The sequence below is a fragment of the Hyperolius riggenbachi genome, chromosome 10, assembly GCF_040937935.1.
Source record: "Hyperolius riggenbachi isolate aHypRig1 chromosome 10, aHypRig1.pri, whole genome shotgun sequence".
Taxonomy (NCBI): Eukaryota; Metazoa; Chordata; class Amphibia; order Anura; family Hyperoliidae; genus Hyperolius; species Hyperolius riggenbachi.
In genome coordinates this window covers 207,077,845-207,099,413 of record NC_090655.1, presented here as the reverse complement: position 1 = coordinate 207,099,413, position 21,569 = coordinate 207,077,845, and the positions used below count along the sequence as shown (strand labels likewise).

Here is a 21,569-nt window from a genome sequence, read left to right as displayed (position 1 = left end):
TTATAGTCAGTCCTAATACTGATTGTAACATCATTCGAAAGCAAAAATTGATTGATAATGGAATAGTGCAGTGCTGTCCAACTTCCTGGATGTGGAGGACCAAGCACCAGAAGGGGACAGGGCATCAATGTCCTTGCTTTGGGGGCAGAGCCAAGTGGGACAAAGAGGTGGGCCTGCCAGAGGACGCACTGGAATAGTGTATGGACAGTTTTACTGGGATTCCTTGTTTCACTTGTACAGGGACGTTTTTATTAATAATCCGATAATAATAATCTGAACATTTGTATAGCGATTTTCTCCTGTTGGACTCAAAGCGCTCAAGAGCTGCTGCCACTGAGACGTGCTCAAAAGGCCACCCTGCAGTGTTAAAGGAAACCTAAACTGAAAAAGATATGGATTTTTCCTTTTAAAATAACACCAGTTGCCTAACTCTCCTGCTGATCCTGTGTCTCTAATAGTTTTAGCCACAGCCCCTCAACAAGCATGCAGATCAGGTGCTCTGACTGAAGTCAGACTGGATTAGCTGCATGCTTGTTTCAGGTGTGTGATTCAGCAACTACTGCAATCAAAGAGATCAGTGGGGCTGCCAGGCAACTGGTATTGTTTAAAAGGAAACATCCATATCCCACTCAGTTTATGTTCCCTTTAAGGAGTCTTGCCTTGCACTCCTTGCTGAATAGGTACTGACCCTAGCCAGGATTCAAACCCTGGTCTCCCATGTCAAAGGCAGAGCCCCTAAGCAGTACACTATCCAGCCACTGCTAATAAATGTAATCTCTGTGCTGTTTCGTACTTGACAGAATGAAAACCCCAAAAATAATAAAACAGAAGTGAAGGATGAAGCAGAAGACACATATGTGATGGGCGATGAGCGGTGTAAAGAGGAGAAATTTCTACCAGAAATCAGTGCAGGTGAGGAATAAACACTGCATTGAGAAATAGTAACATATTATATATTGTCCCCGGTTAATGAATGAGATAGGGACTGTAGGCTGTAGGCTCGATCTTAACCTGAATCCGTTCTAAAGTGGGAACACTGTGGCATCTTTGTCCCTTATACCTTATCTGTGCCTCCAGTGTCACCTCTGTTACCGTTCCCTCAACGTCCCCCTCTGTGCCACATCTGCCTCCACTGTGTCCCTCTGTCCCCTCAGTTTCCCCTCCTGTGCCACCTCTGCCTCACGTAAACCACTCAAACCTCCAGAGGGTCCCAGCATTGGATCACAAGTTTGCTTTAAAATATATAAAATGTGTACGCAGAACTGGGAACTCTCTATAGGGTATAATGTACAGCAAAATTTAATTTTCCAGACTTTAAAAAATATATATATGTTTTTATTTTATTTTTTTTAAATCGATTTTCTGAAAACATTTTTTGAATAATTTTTTTTAACCAGTTCCCATTTTCAGTAGCAAGAAAAAGTATGTGAACCCTTTGAAATTGTATGGATTTCTGCACAAAGTGGTCATAAAATGTGATCTGATTTTCATCTAAGTCACAACAATAGACAGTCACAATCTGCTTAAACTAATACCACACAAATAATTAAATGTTTCCATATTTTTATTGAACACACCATGTAATCATTCACAGTGCAGGTGGAAAAGGTATGTGAACCCTTGTATTTAATAACTGTTTGAACCTCCTTTGGCAGCAGTAACTTTAACCAAACGTTTCCTGTAGTTGCAGTTCAGACGTGCACAACAGTCAGGAGTATTTCTTGACCATTCCTCTTTACAGAACAGTTTCAGTTCAGCAATATTCTTGGGATGTCTGGTGTAATTCACTTTATTGGAGGTCATGCCACAACATCTCAATCGGGTTGAGGTCAGGACTCTGGGCCACTCCAGAAGGCATATTTTCTTATGTTCAACTGTTGTTGATTTTCTTCTATGCTTTGGGTCGTTGTCCTGTTGCAACAACCATCTTCTGCTCAGCTTTAGCTGGTGGACAGATGACCTTAAGTTCTTCTGCAAAATGTCTTAATAAAGTTTGGAATTCATTTTTCATGGCAGGCAACATCAGCCCGCAATTTATTCAGGTACCGAAGGACCTGTGACCTCTTAGACGGAGGTTGCAGACCCTTCACATTCCCGGATATAATGTTAATCGTCATCGCATCGGCTTACAGGACGTGCGGTGCAGACAGCAGGGCATCCTAGCCCCGTCTTTTGGTCTTCGTACAACAACAAACATGGCAGTAGGAATAGTAGCAATACATCATGTTACTGAAACTCTTAGCAGGGCGCCATTCCTCAGGAGCACTTAGTGACCCCCTTTCCCCTATTCCTCCAACAAACAAAACCCCCCAGTCTCTCAGCATGGGCACCAGCCGGCCATTCCCACCTGGAGATCTGGGCCTGGATCTCCTATATCATATCCACTCGGACTTCTTCTTCCCTACAGTGTCCTTCCGACAACAACTCAAACTTCTCTCAAGTCGATGTGGCCTGTATAAGAGCAAACACAACTAGGCTTGAAACAAATTGCTGCAGCTTTGTCTTGCATATTAAAAAGTTTGCTGAAATGTAGAGGAGATAAAACTTACGACCTTAGCCAAGACTTCAAGTGTCCGTGCCCCTTGGGCTACTATGGGGGAATGTGTGACGAGGTGAGCTCTTTCCAGCTGTGGGATGTTGCAAATACTTCTCAGCATCCTCTGTTTTTTTTAACGTACAGTATATATCACACCATCCTGCTCTGTAATCCTCAGGGTAGCAGGGTAGAGAAGAGCAAATTTTATTTTCTTCTGCACCAACTCAGAGCAAACTGTATTGAATTCCTGGTGTTGCTTTGTCACCTCAAAAGAATAATCATTGAAGACCATGATATGATGATCCGCATACAGTGGTGTGAAAAACTATTTGCCCCCTTCCTGATTTCTTATTCTTTTGAATGTTTGTCACACTTAAATGTTTCTGCTCATCAAAAACCGTTAACTATTAGTCAAAGATAACCTAATTGAACACAAAATGCAGTTTTAAATTATGGTTTTTATTATTTAGTGAGAAAAAAAACCTCCAAATCTACATGGCCCTATGTGAAAAAGTGATTGCCCCCCCTTGTTAAAAAATAACTGAAAGGTGGTTTATTACACCTGAGTACAATTTCTGTAGTCACCCCCAGGCCTGATTACTGCCACACCTGTTTCAATCAAGAAATCACTTAAATAGGAGCTATCTGACACAGAGAAGTAGACCAAAAGCACCTCAAAAGCTAGACATCATGCCAAGATCCAAAGAAATTCAGGAACAAATGAGAACAAAAGTACTGTAATTGAAATCTATCAGTCTGGTAAAGGTTATAAAGCCATTTCTAAAGCTTTGGGACTCCAGCAAACCACAGTGAGAGCCATTATTCACAAATGGCAAACACATGGAACAGTGATGAACCTTTCCAGGAGTGGCCGGCCGACCAAAATTACCCCAAGAGCGCAGAGAAAACCCATCCGAGAGGCCACAAAAGACCCCAGGACAACATCTAAAGAACTGCACGCCTCACTTGCCTCAATTAAGGTCAGTGTTCACAACTCCACCATAAGAAAGAGACTGGGCAAAAACGGCCTGCATGGAAGATATCCAAGGCGCAAACCACTTTTAAGCAAAAAGAACATTAAGGCTCGTCTCAATTTTGCTAAAAAAAAACATCTCAATGATTGCCAAGACTTTTGGGAAAATACCTTGTGGACCGACGAGACAAAAGTTGAACTTTTTGGGAGGTGCGTGTCCCGTTACATCTGGCGTAGAAGTAACACAGCATTTCAGCAGAAGAACATCATACCAACAGTAAAATATGGTGGTGGTAGTGTGATGGTCTGGGGTTGTTTTGCTGCTTAAGGACCTGGAAGGCATGCTGTGATAGATGGAACCATGAATTCTACTGTCTGCCAAAAAATCCTGAAGGAGAATGTCCGACCATCTGTTTGTCAACTCAAGCTGAAGCGATCTTGGGTGCTGCAGCAGGACAATGACCCAAAACACACCAGCAAATTCACCTCTGAATGGCTGAAGAAAAACAAAATGAAGACTTTGGAGAGGCCTAGTCAAAGTCCTGACCTGAATCCTATTGAGATGTTGTGGCATGACCTTAAAAAGGCGGTTCATGCTAGAAAACCCTCAAATAAAGCTGAATTACAACAATTCTGCAAAGATGAGTGGGCCAAAATTTCTCCAGAGCGCTGTAAAAGACTCGTTGCAAGTTATCGCAAATGCTTGATTGCAGTTATTGCTGCTAAGGGTGGCCCAACCAGTTATTAGGTTCAGGGGGCAATTTCTTTTTCACACAGGGCCATGTACATAATTTAAAACTGCATTTTGTGTTCAATTATGTTATCTTTGACTAATAGTTAACGGTTTTTGATGAGCAGAAACATTTAAGTGTGACAAACATGCAAAAGAATAAGAAATCAGGAAGGGGGCAAATAGTTTTTCACACCACTGTATATCAATGGCTCCTTACGTGCTTTGAACGCAGTTGGGATCCTTTGCTTGTCCTTATAGTCCAGGTAACGTACCGTCACCAAGCGAGGGGGCTTGCCTTCATCAACATTCCGCGGCAGACCCACTCTATGTTCCCGAACTGCTTTGCAGACTGCTTGAACCCCCAGAAGCGCTGGCAGCATTTATTCACAGAAATCATGAATGTCTGTCTGTTTGTGTTTTTCCGACAGGCCCACCACCCGAAGGTTATTTCAGCAGGACCTGTTCTCCAAGTCCTCCAAGACCTTATTGTGCCTACAAGTTTCTTCCAGGCTTCTGGTGGTGGTCTCAAGCTCCGTTTCCAGTACGCCTGCATGTGGTGTTCCGCCTCCCCAATCCTGCTTGCATACTCCTGTAGCTGGCACGTGATGTGCCCCAGCAATAATTTTTACTGCACCTTCCACAATCGCCTGCAGAACGGGCTTGATTGGCAGTTGGAAAAAGCCATTATTTCCCACAATGCAATGAGGTTCACAAACATAAAACTGTCAGGATCTTGGTCATGACATCACATTGTGGACGGAGTTTAAAAACACTTAAGGACCGGGGCTGTTCTTTGAGATCTGAGCTGCGTGGGCTCTTCAGCCCGCAGCGCAGATCGTGAGCAAGGCAGGGCGATCAGACTTCCCCCCTTTTTTCCCCACTAGGGGGATGACCTGCTGGAGGGGTCTGATCGCCGCCTCTCCGTGTGGCCGAGCGGAGGGGGCTCTTCAAAGCCCCCCTCCGCATTGTTTTCCGCGCTCCCTCCTTCCCCTTACCTCCCTCTTCCTTATTATGCTGCGCAGGACGGATATCCGTCCTGCGCAATGTAGGATAGGCTTCAGCCTATCAAATGACGGCGAGCCCCGGCCAATCAGAGGCCGGGGATCGCCAATCTGCCTTACGGCGCTGCTGCGCAGCAGCGCCGTATTGATGTAAACAGTGTTTACATTAGGCATGCGAGCAGCGAACGGCGGCTCGCACACTGTTCACGGAGACAGGCTCCGTGAACTGACATGGAAAGGCCGCTCGAACAATCGGCCGTTTCCATGTAATAACCACTTAAACCCGCCGCCGCCTATCGTCGTTAGGCGGTCCTTAAGTGGTTAACCACAATATCAGCCATACAGACCTCCCTGATGATCTAATCGAGAAAAGGTAAAGATCTCTTGTGGGAGAGGGGGTATCGGCTACTGATTGGAATGAAGTTCAATCCTTGGTGGTGGTAGTTATTACTAAAGGACTTGGACTCCTCAGAAGTGTAGGTTACTACCATAAACAGGGTTCTGCTGACAGAGACGTAGCTAGGGTTTTCAGCGCCTGGGGACAAAGACAGTTTTTGCGCCCCACACCTGTACAAAATGTGCGTGGCCACTAGTGTTGGGCGAACAGTGTTCGCCACTGTTCGGGTTCTGCAGAACATCACCCTGTTCGGGTGATGTTCGAGTTCGGCCGAACACCTGATGGTGTTCGGCCAAACTGTTCGGCCATATGGCCGAACTAAGAGCGCATGGCCGAACGTTACCCGAACGTTCGGCTAGCGCTGTGATTGGCCGAACGGGTCACGTGTAGTGTTGGGCGAACATCTAGATGTTTGGGTTCGGGCCGAACATGGCTGCGATGTTCGGGTGTTCGAGCCGAACTCCGAACATAATGGAAGTCAATGGGGACCCGAACTTTCGTGCTTTGTAAAGCCTCCTTACATGCTACATACCCCAAATTTACAGGGTATGTGCACCTTGGGAGTGGGTACAAGAGGGAAAAAATTTAGCAAAAAGAGCTTATAGTTTTTGAGAAAATCGATTTTAAAGTTTCAAAGGGAAAACTGTCTTTTAAATGCGGGAAATGTCTGTTTTCTTTGCACAGGTAACATGCTTTTTGTCGGCATGCAGTCATAAATGTAATACAGATAAGAGGTTCCAGGAAAAGGGACCGGTAACGCTAACCCAGCAGCAGCACACGTGATGGAACAGAAGGAGGGCGGCGCAGGAGGAGAAGGCCACGCTTTGAGACACAACAACCCAGGCCTTGCATGAGGACAAGAAGCGTGCGGATAGCAATTTGCATTTTGTCGGCATGCAGTCATAAATGTAATACAGATGAGGAGTTCCAGGAAAAGGTACCGGTAACGCTAACCCAGCAGCAGCACACGTGGTGGAACAGGAGGAGGGCGGCGCAGGAGGAGAAGGCCACGCTTTGAGACACAACAACCCAGGCCTTGCATGAGGACAAGAAGCGTGCGGATAGCAATTTGCATTTTGTCGGCATGCAGTCATAAATGTAATACAGATGAGGAGTTCCAGGAAAAGGTACCGGTAACGCTAACCCAGCAGCAGCACACGTGATGGAACAGGAGGAGGGCGGCGCAGGAGGAGAAGGCCACGCTTTGAGACACAACAACCCAGGCCTTGCATGAGGACAAGAAGCGTGCGGATAGCAATTTGCATTTTGTCGCCATGCAGTCATAAATGTAATACAGATGAGAGGTTCAATAAACAGGGACCGGAAACGCTAACCCATCACAGATGTTCATTGTTCATGTTACTTGGTTGGGGTCCGGGAGTGTTGCGTAGTCGTTTCCAATCCAGGATTGATTCATTTTAATTTGAGTCAGACGGTCTGCATTTTCTGTGGAGAGGCGAATACGCCGATCTGTGACGATGCCTCCGGCAGCACTGAAACAGCGTTCCGACATAACGCTGGCTGCCGGGCAAGCCAGCACCTCTATTGCGTACATTGCCAGTTTGTGCCAGGTGTCTAGCTTCGATACCCAATAGTTGAAGGGTGCAGATGGATTGTTCAACACAGCTATGCCATCTGACATGTAGTCCTTGACCATCTTCTCCAGGCGATCGGTGTTGGAGGTGGATCTGCACGCTTGCTGTTCTGTGTGCTGCTGCATGGGTGTCAGAAAATGTTCCCACTCCAAGGACACTGCCGATACCATTCCCTTTTGGGCACTAGCTGCGGCTTGTGTTGTTTGCTGCCCTCCTGGTCGTCCTGGGTTTGCGGAAGTCAGTCTGTCGGCGTACAACTGGCTAGAGGAGGGGGAGGATGTCAATCTCCTCTCTAAAGTCTCCACAAGGGCCTGCTGGTATTCTTCCATTTTGACCTGTCTGACTCTTTCTTCAAGCAGTTTTGGAACATTGTGTTTGTACCGTGGATCCAGAAGGGTATAAACCCAGTAATTGGTGTTGTCCAGAATGCGCACAATGCGTGGGTCGCGTTCAATGCAGTCCTAGGCCGAAGAGGTCATAGCCTAGGGTCACAAAAACCTATTTATTTGGGCAATTTCAATGGTAGTGATGCTGACGTACATAAATCTCAGCCATGGCCGTTAGCAACGTCTGAATTTCACGAAATGTCTCATGCAGGTAGAAGACATATTGTTAGACTTGAATTCCAAAGATGGGGTCCCTACATCTCTGCAAACCAGAGTTACAGGGGTCCAAAATTGGTAAAATCCCCCATAGGCTTTCATTGCCTCCCTATTTCACTTTCCAAAATCTCACATCTTTTCAAAGGGCAATTGCTCAGCAGTGGCAAATTTTCTAGCATTGTAGGGACCCTTAGGGGGAACATGACTGGTGAGTTTCGGGCCCCTAGGCCGAAGAGGTCATAGCCTAGGGTCACAAAAACCTGTTTATTTGGGCAATTTCAATGGTGGCGAGTCTGACGTACATAAATCGCAGCAATGGCCGTTAGCAACGTCTGAATCTCACGAAATGTCTCATGCAGGTAGAAGACATATTGTTAGACTTGGATTCCAAAGATGGGGTCTCTACATCTCTGCAAACCAGAGTTACAGGGCTCCAAAATGCAGACCGTCTTCTTGTCCTCATGCAAGGCCTGGGTTGTTGTGTCTCAAAGCGTGGCCTTCTCCTCCTGCGCCACCCTCCTCCTGTTCCATCACGTGTGCTGCTGCTGGGTTAGCGTTACCGGTCCCTTTTCCTGGAACCTCTTATATGTATTACATTTATGACTGCATGCCGACAAAAAGCATGTTACCTGTGCAAAGAAAACAGACATTTCCCGCATTTAAAAGACAGTTTTCCCTTTGAAACTTTAAAATCGATTTTCTCAAAAACTATAAGCTCTTTTTGCTAATTTTTTTTCCCTCTTGTACCCACTCCCAATGTGCACATACCCTGTAAATTTGGGGTATGTAGCATGTAAGGAAGCTTTACAAAGCACGAAAGTTCGGGTCCCCATTGACTTCCATTATGTTCGGAGTTCGGCGCGAACACCCGAACATCGCGGCGATGTTCGGCGAACGTTCGCGAACCCGAACATCTAGGTGTTCGCCCAACACTAGTGGCCACACATCAGAATATGGGTGGAGTCAAATGTACAAATGCTGTTTAGATAACCAGTTGTACCCCCTTCCCCCTGAATAAAGTGATGTGTGCCCCCCTTCCCCCATTTAGAAAGCCAAATGTGCCCCCTTCCCCTGTTCATATAGCCAAATGTGCCTTCCTTTAAACAGCCAAAAGTGCGCACCTTTAGATAGCCAAATGTGCCCCTCTTTAGATAGCCAGATCTGCCCCCTTCCCCCCATTTAGATAGAGTTGTGCCCCCCTACGAAGAGCCAGATGTGTCCCCCTTTTAGATAGCCTGATGTGCTCCATTTTTTCTACTGCTGCTAACGCTTCTCCACTCCCCAGCAGAGGGAGGGAGAGAAGCAGAGGGACTTCGGGCTGCCAGTGAGCCACCTCTCATGCATGTGGAGGTGCAGTGGCCGTGCTGATCCCGTTACAGTGCTGTGCCCGGGGACATGTGTCCCCCCTTGCCCACCAATAGCTACTCCTCTGTCTGCTGAGCCCTGGTCAACCCCATTGTTTGGCTGGTCTTCATTGTGTAGAACTCAGCCACCACCCTCCAAACTATGTCGCTGCCCCTCCCACCCATTCCACACCTACATCTAAACTAAAATGCTTTCCCATGCTGTCTATCCCCTCAGGTGATGTCATTACTTGGCCTCTTCATTAGTACCAAGCGCTTCCAGTACTGGGACTTGGTAAATAAGTCCATAGTCAGATTCTTCTTGCCAGGGCTCAGCAGAGAAACATTCATGACCACAGCCAGTGCTGCTGAGGTAGTAAGTTTGCCCTGCATGCAGCATTCCTACCAAATAGGTTTACAGTGACCCACTGCATTGTCACTTTAACCCTCTCTGCTTATGTGTAGTCTTGCTGTACAAACCAGAACAATCTTCTAGACCAGGGGTGCCCACACTTTTTCGGCTTGCGAACTACTTTAAAATTTGCCACGACCAAGAGATCTACCACTACTGGTAGTTAAGCATAAGGTACCCAGTATAGGTAGCTAAGTATAGGTGCCCAGTACAGGTAGCTAAGGATAGGTATCACTTACCTCCCTCCAGCTCCAGCGTTGGTGTCTGCATTGTGGTCTAACCTCCTTCATCCGCGGCTCCTCCTCCTTCATCTGTGGATGAGACAGCGGGTGTTCAGTCCGGCGGACGGCAAATGTGGCCACGTCCCGTCAGATTCTGATGCCGCTGATAGGAATGGGGTGGGGATATGCGTGGCTAAAGGGAGAGGCCCTCCCCTTCAGCCGCGCAGAATCTGATGGGACCTGGCCAATCGGCCACGATTTACAGCTGCTGGCAGCAAAATTTGTTGGGACGTGGCCGCAATCTACCTATCAGTCAGTCACGATCTACCGGTAGATCATGATCGACCTATTAGGCAACCCTGTTCTAGATATTACAGCTATCTGTTTTATGTCCGTAGAGTCACCCTGTAACAGAATGAGACACACAGATCCTCTTCATTCCCAGGATTCTACAGAGGATGATGACATGACCTCACTTGCTTACCAGGTAGGCAATATAAAATACAGAGGAGGAGGTTTGTAGATGCACATTGCACATACAGTATTGTCAGAATTCTAGCGGTTTCATTTATGCAGGAAAAGCTGTCATATGTATAAATGTTAAATTTTAATGTTCTATGCAAAATGTCATTGTAAACTTAAGTTAGAGTACTTTATATTGCTCTATGACATCTCAGCATTTTCCAGGCTGTGAGGCCTATAAGATTATTCTAGTTACAAGAAGCCAGAACATTCTTGTTTATGTTAGTGCGTAGCCTTGACATTTAAAGAGGCTTCTGTGTAAGAACTGGAAACAAGTTAAACTCACATTACTGCAGCAATCTTATTTGCTCATTAATTACACATAAATATGATCAATTTAAATATTAATAATCAGTACAGTCCTTCTAAAGAAATAAATAATTATTGTTAAACCCTATATAATAGAATCTATTACTTTGAAATACATGAAAAAGCTGTATTCTACCCGTGATGATTTGAGACAGTAAAACATTCTCGTGGGATTGTTTTGGTTCTGGAGAATTGTTGACGTGTTCTGGGTACAAGGCTGTCTCAGTTAGCTAAACACTGAAAGCTGATAACACATGAGTTTTGGGGACAGGCTTTATAAAATAAAACCAAAGAAGGTGTTTTCCCAATTAGTTAAAGAGGACAAATGATGCCACCTGGCGGTTTCATAGTCTTATAAAATGAATATTATTAATAGATTATTATTTGTTATGAAATGCTGACCTCTGCCAGTGGACATTATTATATTTATTTCTTCATCAGAAAGACAAATATTTAAAACGTGATTTTATATTATTAAGATTTAATATGCAATTATTTCTTATATGATTAATTGTTTTAAGAAGAATTATATAATAAACTTTATATTTAAATAAGTATATTAGAAGCCCTGTATGTTTCAAAAGGTCTTAAAGAGAGTCTGTAGCGAGAATAAATCTCGCTTCAGAGCTCATAGTTAGCAGGGGCATGTGTGCCCCTGCTAAACCGCCGCTATCGCGCGGCTAAACGGGGGTCCCTTCACCCCCAAACCCACCCCCGCAAACCTTGGTCGTCTTTTGGTCGCAGATTTATTGCTTCCTGGAGGCAGGGCTAACGGCTGCAGCCCTGCCTCAAGTCGCGTCTATCAGCGGCGCATCGCCGCCTCTCCCCCGCCCCTCTCAGTGAAGGAAGACTGAGAGGGGCGGGGGAGAGGCGGATATACGCGCTGACAGACGCGCGTGGGGCAGGGCTGCGGCGGTTAGCCCTGCCCCAACCAGGAAGCGCTCCCCAGCTGTACGGAGGAGATGTGGGGGATCAGGGACCCCCGTTAAGCCGCGGGATAGCGGCGTTTTAGCAGGGGCACACGTGCCCCTGCTATCTATGAGGTCTGAAGCGAGATTTATTCTCGCTTCAGACTCTTTAAATTGCTGAAGATTCTCACAGGTCTGGTTACAGTGTCAACCTGACCAATCTTATGTCTGGGAAAGTACCAAGACATTCCAAAACCTAATTAGCAGAGAACACTTTATCAGAAATGTGTCATGAATGACATTGTTTAGTCTCAATGTCTGGGGCAGCCAGCAGACAATATGGCTGGTGTCGTCCATTTTTAATTAACTGCGTCAGAAATGACCCTATATCAAATTTCAAGCACTCCAAATGACGTTAATTCCCACAAGATAAGATAATTAAGACATTTATAAACAATAATATTATGATTAAGGTATTCAAAACAAAGTGTTAGGGGTATTTTAAATGTCAAAGATAGTGAGCTACGCAAGGAAGCTTTAGCCAATCAGAACCTGGGATTCAGGGAAAGTCCAGATTAGGCAGCCATATTGCATCCTGCCCCTATAAAGGTAGGAGCTGTAAGCTCATAGTTTGCAGAAGCCCAACAATCTCCTGAGAAGACACATGAGGCAGAAGCTACCTTCCCACAAGTGGTTCTAGATGCTGAAGAGATGACAGAGAAGGGGTAATATGCTTAATATTCTGGTGATTTACTTTATTAATTTTTAAGCATTAAAAGTTTTGTTAAGATGTTAGCAAGAAGTTTTTTTATAAGCTATTTTTTATATTATTTGTTTAAGAAGATTACTACAAGTTTTACACAGCTACTAGATACATAGCTATTGATACAGATGAGACTACTTTTGATCTTTTTCTACATAACACAACTGTTATATTATTTTTTGAATGTACTTAGAAGATTGATAATCGCTTGGCTATAGAGCCTTGATAAGATGGAATACTGTTGGAAGGAAACACTACTTGAAACTGTACATATTTTGTATATATGCTGTATGATAAGCAAATACATTTTTTTGTATATAAAATCATATACTGAGTGCTCTGATTCATTTCAAGGTACACCGTCAATCTATAATTACTGTTATAGAGGGTTCAGACTCCACTATGCCGGATTTATATGATAGCAACGCTTTAAGGGCTGGTCCTTTACTGAGTTAGCAATCATGAAAAAGGCAAGAACCGCTCAGGTTTTTGACAGTATGTTAGCTATTGTTCGTAGATAATAAAGAGAAGCAGAGGCAGTAAAACCAGAAAAAAATTTAGATACTTGCCTAAGAAGAGGGAAGCCTCTGGTTCCTCCAGAGGCTTCCTACATTCTTCTCCAGACCACCACGGCTGCCCAGGACCCTCTGAAAATTCACAGCCTCATTCCTCTCCATAAACATGTGTGACCGTACTGCGACTTCACAAGTACGGCCGCAGCGCCTGTGCAGTAGCATGAAGCCACGTGTGCATAAGCAGCTTTGGCTCGATGCGCAAGTGTGGCCATTATCATGCCGGTGCTGTATGGCCCAGCTTGTGCATAAAGAGGAGTACGGCCATGATAACATATCCAATAACCTCTTGTCGGATATGTTCCGAGGGCCTGCTGGTGGCAATGGCGGGGCAGGGAGGAAATGGGAAGCCTCTGGACTATCCAGTATTTAATGCCTTTTTGTGAAGAGGCCTTTATACAACCACTTCACCTGCTTGTTGCCCAGGATAGATGTTAAACATATGCAGTCAGGTCCATAAATATTGGGACATCGACACAATTCTTACATTTTTGGCTCTATATACAACCACAATGGATTTGAAATGAAACGAACATGCTTAAACTGCAAACTGTCTGCTTTAATTTGGGGGTATTTACATCCATATCAGGTCAATGGTGTAGGAAGAACAACAGTTTGCATATGTGCCTCCCATTTACTAAGGGAGCAAAAGTAATGGGACAATTGGCTGTGCAGCTGGTCATTGGCCAGCTGTGTGTTATTCCCTCATTATTACAATTACAATTAACAGATAAAAGGTCCAGAGTTCATTTCAAGTGTGCTATTTGCAATTGGAATCTGGTACTGTCAACTCTCAAGATGAGATCCAAATTGCTGTCACTATCGGTGAAGCAAGCCATCGTTAGGCTAAAAAAACAAAAACAAACCCATCAGAGAGATCGCAATACATTAGGCGTGGCAAAAACAACTGTTTGGAACATTCTTAAAGAGGAGCTGTTAGGTATAAGGTCTCAGAGAAAATAAACACATATATCAGTAGCTAAAGATTGGCTGTACTTACATTACATATGCATTTCACTGTCCACGTTTGGATTTCACAGAATTTTTATATAGTATATGCAGAGATAGATGCTCCTGACAGCTCATGGCAGGCTCCATGTTTTTCTGTCAAATGTGTCGTCATGTCCTGCCTGCTTCCTGATCACAGATAAGCTTGTGCTGAACAACACAGTGTGCAGTGAATATTAATGAGCCATGTGGCTAGGAACAATAGCTGACTCTTGCAGTGTACTCTGCCCGAGATTTATCAGTGCTACAAGCTTTATCAGAGATTTATCAGATTACAAGCTGCTGTAACGTCTCATTAGCAGCCGAGGGGAGAGCCCCAGAATGCTTTGCAGTATGGTATGCGGCTTGCGTCTTCTTAAGAATAACAGACTTGCTGATAAGCACACATCAAAGGTAACTGAGATTTTTATCTTCACTAATTGCTTTTGGGCTTCCTTCTAAACTGTTTAACACAGGAGAATAGAGGTTTAAATTAGCTTCTGCAGCCTGACAGTTACTCTTTAAAGAAGGAACACACTGGTGAGCTCAGCAACACCAAAAGACCCAGAAGACCACAGAAAACAACTGTGGTTGATGACGGAAGAATTGTCTCCCTGGGGAAGAAAACACAACTCACAACAGATGGCCAGATCAAGAACACTCTCCAGGAGGTAGATGTATCTTTGTCAAAGTCAACAATCAATAGCAGACTTCAGAGGATTCACCACAAGATGCAAACCATTGTTGAGCCTCAAAAACAGGAAGGCCAGATTAAAGTTTGCCAAACAACGTCTAAAAAAGCCTTCACAGTTCTGACACAACATCCTATGGACAGATGAGACCAATATAAACTTGTACCAGAGTGATGGGAAGAGAAGAGTATGGAGAAGGAAAGGAACTGCACATGATCCTAAGCATACCACCTCATCAGGGAAACATGGCAGTAGTAGTATTATGGCATGGGCATGTATAGCTGCCAATGGAACTGGTTTTCTTTTATTTATTGATGTTACTGCAGACAAAAGCAGCAGGATTAATTCAGAGGTAATATTATCTGCTCATATTCAGCCAAATGCTTCAGAACTCATTGGATGGCACTTTACAGTGCAGATGGACAATGACCCAAAGCATACTTCAACCAAATATACCGAGCTTTTGCTGATTCAACCAAAGAGTTTTAGAAGGGAAAGAAGTATAATGTTCTGCAATGGCGAAGTCAATCACCTGACCTGAATGCATTTCACTTGCTGAAGACAAAACCGAAGGGAAAATGCCCCCAAAACAAGCAGGAACTGAAGACAGTTGCAGTAGAGACCTGGCAGAGCATTACCAGGGATGAAACCCAGCGTCTGGTGATGTCTATGCGTTCCAGACTTCAGGCTGCAATTAACTGCAAAGGATTTGCAACCAAGTATTAAAAAGTGAAATTTTGATTTATAATTATTATTCTGTCACATTAATTTTACTCCCTTAAAGGTCACTTAAGTCATCCCAAAGAAATGAGTTTTACTCACCTGGGGCTTCCAATAGCCCCCTGCAGCTGTCCGGTGCCTACGCCGTCTCCCTCCGATCCTCCTGTCCCCGCCGGCAGCCACTTCCGGTCTCGGCGACAGGAGCCGAGTGATTCTTTGCGTTCCTGGCCGCAATAGCGCCCTGTATGCTGCTATATGGTATATGATATATGCAATAGCAGCATACAGGGCGCTATTGTGGCCGGGAACGCAAAAAATCACATGCGTTCCCAGCCTGGCGGCTCCTGTCGCCAAGACCGGAAGTGGCTGCCGACGGGGACAGGAGGATCGGAGGGAGGATCGGAGGGAGACGGCGTGGGCACCGGACAGCTGCAGGGGGCTATTGGAAGCCCCAGGTGAGCAAAACTAATTTTTTTGGGATGACTTAAGCGTCACTTTAATGAGTGGGAGGCACATATGAAAATTGTTGTAATTCCTACACCGTTCACTTAATTTGAATGTAAATACCCTCAAATAAAGCTGACAGTCGCAATTAAATTACGTCGTGTTCATTTCATTTCAAATCCATTGTGGTTGTGTATAGAGCCAAAAATGTTAGAATTGTATAGCTGTCCCAATATTTATGGACCGGACTGTACTTTGGGTACAGCTGTTAAACTTGAATTGAAACCTCTTATTGCACAAGAAGCATTTTGTATTTGCAAATATAGAAATCCAAAGTTTTAGCTGTAAGCTGTCAACAGTGGGCAGATGTGATGTATAAATAGCCTGTAGCTTTGTCTCTCTTCTTGTTTCAATGTATTCAGTCTGCTATCTTATTTGTAAACTTTTTTTCTGGAACAAGGGTGACAAAACATGATAAATTGGGATAATAAAATGATAAAGATGACAGTTCAACAGTACCGTATATTGAAACCGTTTCTTTAGATATTACCATTTCTGTTCTGCCGTGTTGCTCCTGCAGAGTTGGAACTAGTGCTGGAGAAAGGGAAATAGTATGAACTGTTATGCTGAGAACACACAATGCAATTTCCCGTCTGACATGCTCGATCAGATGCGCGGCGGTAATGGCATGCAATATGGGGATGAGTGACAAATGTGATGTTACCACCGACACTGTCCCATTTAGTGTAAAATGCGCCCCGTGTAGTATACTTGTCCGCCGTTACCTGTAGTTGGCTCTGTACTCCGTCCTCATACACACGCCTCACGTGGTTGCCGCCGTATATGTGGGTGCGTTTGTGACGTCACACATGTTACTCTGGCAACCATGTGGTGCATGTCTGAGGATGGAGCCCGGAGTGGCGGTCACGGACGGGTAAAGTATACTGCATGGGCACATTTTACACTAGGATGGACAGCGCGGCAGCGAATGCGGCGTCACAAGGCCGATTCCCGAGAGATTTCATGCTGAAATTGATCAGGAGTCGGCCCGCTGTCTATAGGCAGGCAACAGATCTCTCTCTGATCAGATTCGATCAGAGAGAGATCTGCCTCTTGGTTGATCTGCTCATCCATTGTCTGATGTATGGGCACCTTTAGTCCCACCCACTTACTCCTGCAAAACAGGTGCTAGTGCTGAATGCAGGGAAATTGTCTGAACTGTTGTTCTTGCAGACTTTGCATATATAACAATTTTAATGTGTTACCTTGTTCAGCAGGAAAAGTTAATTATTGTTAAAGTTGAAGTGAAAGAGGAAGAGATGAATGTCGGAGATGACGAGACCTATAAAGAAGATGATGCTCCTCCAGAGATCAGCACAGGTGAGGAATAAGTGCTAAATACAGTAAAGAAAAACAAAAAAGTTTGCCTTCTTAAAAGTTACCCTGAGCAGTACCCTAAAATCAAAAGTTTCACTTACCTGGGGCTTTCTCCAGCCCACCGTAGGCTGCGAGGTCCCCCGGCACCCTCCTGGCTCCTCTCCCTGTCATGCCGACGGCTCAGTTACCAGCGACACCCGAGCCGGGTGTTGCACCGACACTTCCTGGATCCGGACGCTCCGCGTCATCATGCCAGCTGCTACGCATCATCACGGTCGGCCGGCGTGACAGTCCTGCACACGGTTTTCTAACTCTAAACTACGCATGCACAGGACTGTCACGCCGGCCAGCATAATGACGTGTAGCGTCCGGCATGATGTGGATCCAGGAAGAGTCGGCCCAACACCCAGAGCGGGTGTTGCCGGTAACCGAGCTGCCGGCGGGACATGGAGAGGAGCCAGGAGGACGCTGGGGAACCTTGGGCCTACTGTGGGCTGTAGGCAGGGCAGTTTATAGGATACATTTCACCCAGGGTGAGGGTGTAAAAATCGGAGCCAGGTATAGGTGCCCACAGTATAGGTTAGCTATGTAGGTGCCACCAGTATGGGTTAGATAGGTAGGTGCCTGCAGTATAGGTTAGATGGGTAGGTGCCGCAGTATAGGTTAGGTAGGTAAGTGACTGCAGTATAGGTTAGATAGGCAGGTGCCTGCAGTATAGGTTAGGTAGGTAAGTGACTGCAGTATAGGTTAGATAGGTAGGTGCCTGCAGTATAGGTTAGGTAGTTAAGTGACTGCAGTATAGGTTAGATGGGTAGGTGCCTGCAGTATAGGTTAGGCAGGTAAGTGACTGCAGTATAGGTTAGGTAGGTAGGTGCCTGCAGTATAGGTTAGGTAGGTAAGTGACTGCAGTATAGGTTAGGTAGGTAGGTGCCTACAGTATAGGTTAGGTAGGTAAGTGACTGCAGTATAGGTTAGATAGGTAGGTGTCTGCAGTATAGGTTAGGTAGGACTGCAGTATAGGTTAGATGGGTAGGTGCCTGCAGTATAGGTTAGGTAGGTAAGTGACTGCAGTATAGGTTAGGTAGGTAGGTGCCTGCAGTATAGGTTAGGTAGGTAAGTGACTGCAGTGACTGTCTCCCCATTACTTCTAATAGGGGCTGATGTCTCCTGACTCCCCCACTGGGTACATACTATCTTCCCATTACTTCTAATAGGGGCTGATGACTCCTGACTTCCCCACTGGAGGTGGGTGCAGGGGTGGTGGGAGCGGGCATAATAGTAGTAACTCACCTTCCTTCAGCCGGATAGCCGACCCAAGCAGCTTCAAAGTCCTTCCTTTTTCCGGCATCTGTCTCAGTAACAGCGTCCCCTGTGATGACGTACCGCATCTCATCACAGGGGGCGCTGTTACTGAGACAGATGCCAGGAAAGGAAGGACTTTGAAGCTGTGTGGGATTGGCTATTCGGCTGAAGGTAGGCGAGTTATTACTATTATGCCCGCTCCCACCGTCCGCCACTTACCTACCTAAACTATTCTGGCACCTACCTATCTAACCTATACTGCAGCACATACCTACTTAATCTAAACTGCAGCACCTACCTACCTACCTAATATATACTGCAGCACCTACCTACCTAACCTATACTGCAGTCACTTACCTACCTAACCTATATTGCAGCACCTACTTACCTAACCTATACTGCAGTCACTTACCTACCTAACCTATACTGCAGTCACTTACCTACCTAACCTATACTGCGGGAACCTACCTATCTAAGCTATACTGTAGTCACCTATTAGAAGTAATGGGGAGGACAGTATTTGGCCAGTGGGGGAGTCAGGAGACATCAGCCCCTATTAGAAGTAATGGGGAGACAGTATGTGGCCAGCGGGGGAGTCAGGAGACATCAGCCCCTATTAGAAGTAATGGGGAGACAGTATGTGCCCAGTGGGGGAATAAGGAGCCATCACCCACTATTAGAAGTAATGGGGAGACAGTATGTGCCCAGTGGGGGAGTCAGGATACATCAGCCTCTATTAGATATAATGGGGAGAAAGTACATGCCCAGTGGGGGAGTCAGGAGACATCATCACCTACTACAGTATAATATCATAATAAACTGTGATATAGTAAACATTTGGGTATAGTACCTCTCCAGGTCCTGACCAATCTTCATTATAAGTCTATGGGAGCAATGCCTGGTATAGTACACACTGATATTATAAAACTTCTGTTATAGTAAACATGTTTTTGGCCCCTACATGACGCTGACTCTGGATATAGTAAACAGTGGGTGGTGCACGCATCATATGTCAGTGTGAATCCCATGGTCTGCTTCTCTCTTCAGGCTGGTTGCAGGTAAGTTGATGCCTGATAAAATTTGTAAGACAAGAGGAACGGCACAGGCGCTGGATATACAGTATTATACAAAGCCTGGGGAAAATGAGGAATAATGTGAACATAAACAACATAAATAATACAGTGTTACCACTTCCACTCTGCAATCACCAATCATCACAGTCATCCCATGGGATTGTACACACTCCGGTATCTCTTCCCTTGTAAGCGATGGCGCTTCTGGTAGCTTGTGAAGTGCAGTGCAGGCTACTTTCACTTGTAGTGCAGATCAGAGCGGGCCTACTCGCTGCAAAACTAAGGAGAGTGTAGAGGAGAGTGCTAAATCCTGCCGGTGGAGGTATCATAACCACTTGCATTACAGATTTGAGTGGCTTATTATGATTTGCTGCATTTTGAAGAGAGGTTTCATGATTGGCTCAAGTGTGAACAGAAAGTTTTGCAAGACACATGCTGCAAGTCCCACCTGCGGAGATATCAGAGCAACTCACAGGAAGCGAGTGGCTGCCTCTGTTCGGTGACGGCTGCGAATTGTACAGAGCCCTGGATACTGTAGCAGCGATTTGTCCAGCCCTAAGGTATACTTAACCTTGTAGTCCAACATATGTGTATGTGCTTGTTTTTTACCTCCAATGGGAGGACAGAGTTGGTCCTTTGCAGTAGAGAATGTACCAGGGCATGCTGGGCTATTTTTAGGATATTTTTTGATATAGTAAACCACTTTTTCCTGGTCCCTTGGAGCTTTCTATAACCTGATTATACTGTAGAAGTAATGGGGAGGCAGTATGTGCCCAGTGGGGAAGCCAAGAGAAATTAGTCCCTAATGTAATGGGGACACAGTATATGGACCAGTAGGGGAGTCAGGAGACATGTCATACCAACCTTAAAGGATACCCGAACTGAAATGTGACATAATGAGATAGACATGTGTATTTACAGTGCCTAGCACACAAATAACTATGTTGTGTTCCTTTTTTTTCTTTCTCTGCCTGAAAGAGTTAAATATAAGGTGTGCAAGTGGCTGACTCAGTCCTAACTCAGACAGGAAGTGACTTCAGTGTGACCCTCACTGATAAGAAATTCCAACTATAAAACACTTTCCTAGCAGGAAAATGGCTTCTGAGAGCAAGAAAGAGGTAAAAAAGAGGAATTTCTTATCAGTGAGGGTCACACTGTAGTCACTTCCTGTCTGAGTCATGACTGAGTCAGCCACTTACATACCTGATATTTAACTCTTTCAGACAGAGAAAGAAAAAAAGGAACACAGCATACCGTAGTGAGTTGTGTGCTAGGCACTGTACATGTCTATCACATTATGTCACATTTCAGTTCGGGTATTCTTTAAAGAGACTCCGTAACAAAAATTGCATCCTGTTTTTTATTATCCTACAAGTTCCAAAAGCTATTCTAATGTGTTCTGGCTTACTGCAGCACTTTGTACTATCACAGTCTCTGTAATAAATCAATGTATCTTTCCCTTGTCAGACTTGTCAGCCTGTGTCTGGAAGGCTGCCAAGTTCTTCAGTGTTGTGGTTCTGCTATGCACTCCCCCCTCAGGGGGGAAAGAAACACACAAATGATCTCTTGAGATTCAAAAGGAATGCTGTATACAGCCTGCTTGTGTATGGATGTATTTTCTATGTGTGGACATACTGTACATCAACCTACTTCCTGTTTTGGTGGCCATTTTGTTTGTTTATAAACAAACTTTTTAAAACTGTTTTTAACCACTTTTAATGCGGCGGGGAGTGGCGAAATTGTGACAGAGGGGAATAGGAGATGTCCCCTAACGCACTGGTATGTTTACTTTTGTGCGATTTTAACAATACAGATTCTCTTTAAGATGTTTCCAGTGCACCCAACACACACACTGGTGTTTCTAATACATCAATATAAAGGTTGTAAATCTTATTTTTATTCCCAGACCCTGAAGATACTGGAGGGGCTCAGAGAAATGTCAAAGTTGAGGAGGAGGAAGAGAGAAGTCTATATGTGAGGATAAAGGAGGAAGAAATTCCGATAGGGATTTGCACAGGTGAGTTTCAGTACAGAAAAGACATGCACTATATGGCTAATTCTAGAAAAGAGAATATTTACAGTACTTA

The 21,569-nt window shown here is 44.9% G+C and overlaps 1 protein-coding gene across 6 annotated transcripts in view; it reads left to right on the top strand.

The window, feature by feature from the left end:
* LOC137534274 (zinc finger protein 84-like) overlaps positions 1 to 21,569 on the top strand; it is an 84,134-nt gene that overhangs the window by 47,507 nt on the left and 15,058 nt on the right. For 3 of the 6 annotated variants that reach the window (XM_068255684.1, XM_068255682.1, XM_068255683.1), the window contains 5 exons: positions 801 to 912; positions 4,671 to 4,783; positions 10,214 to 10,300; positions 17,005 to 17,110; positions 21,389 to 21,499. In XM_068255684.1, coding sequence (XP_068111785.1) covers positions 861 to 912; positions 4,671 to 4,783; positions 10,214 to 10,300; positions 17,005 to 17,110; positions 21,389 to 21,499 — 469 coding nt within the window. In that variant the 5' untranslated portion in view covers positions 801 to 860. Of the gene's footprint in view, positions 1 to 800; positions 913 to 4,670; positions 4,784 to 10,211; positions 10,301 to 17,004; positions 17,111 to 21,388; positions 21,500 to 21,569 lie in introns of those variants that run through there. The other 3 variants (XM_068255685.1, XM_068255686.1, XM_068255687.1) reach the window with 3 other exon arrangements.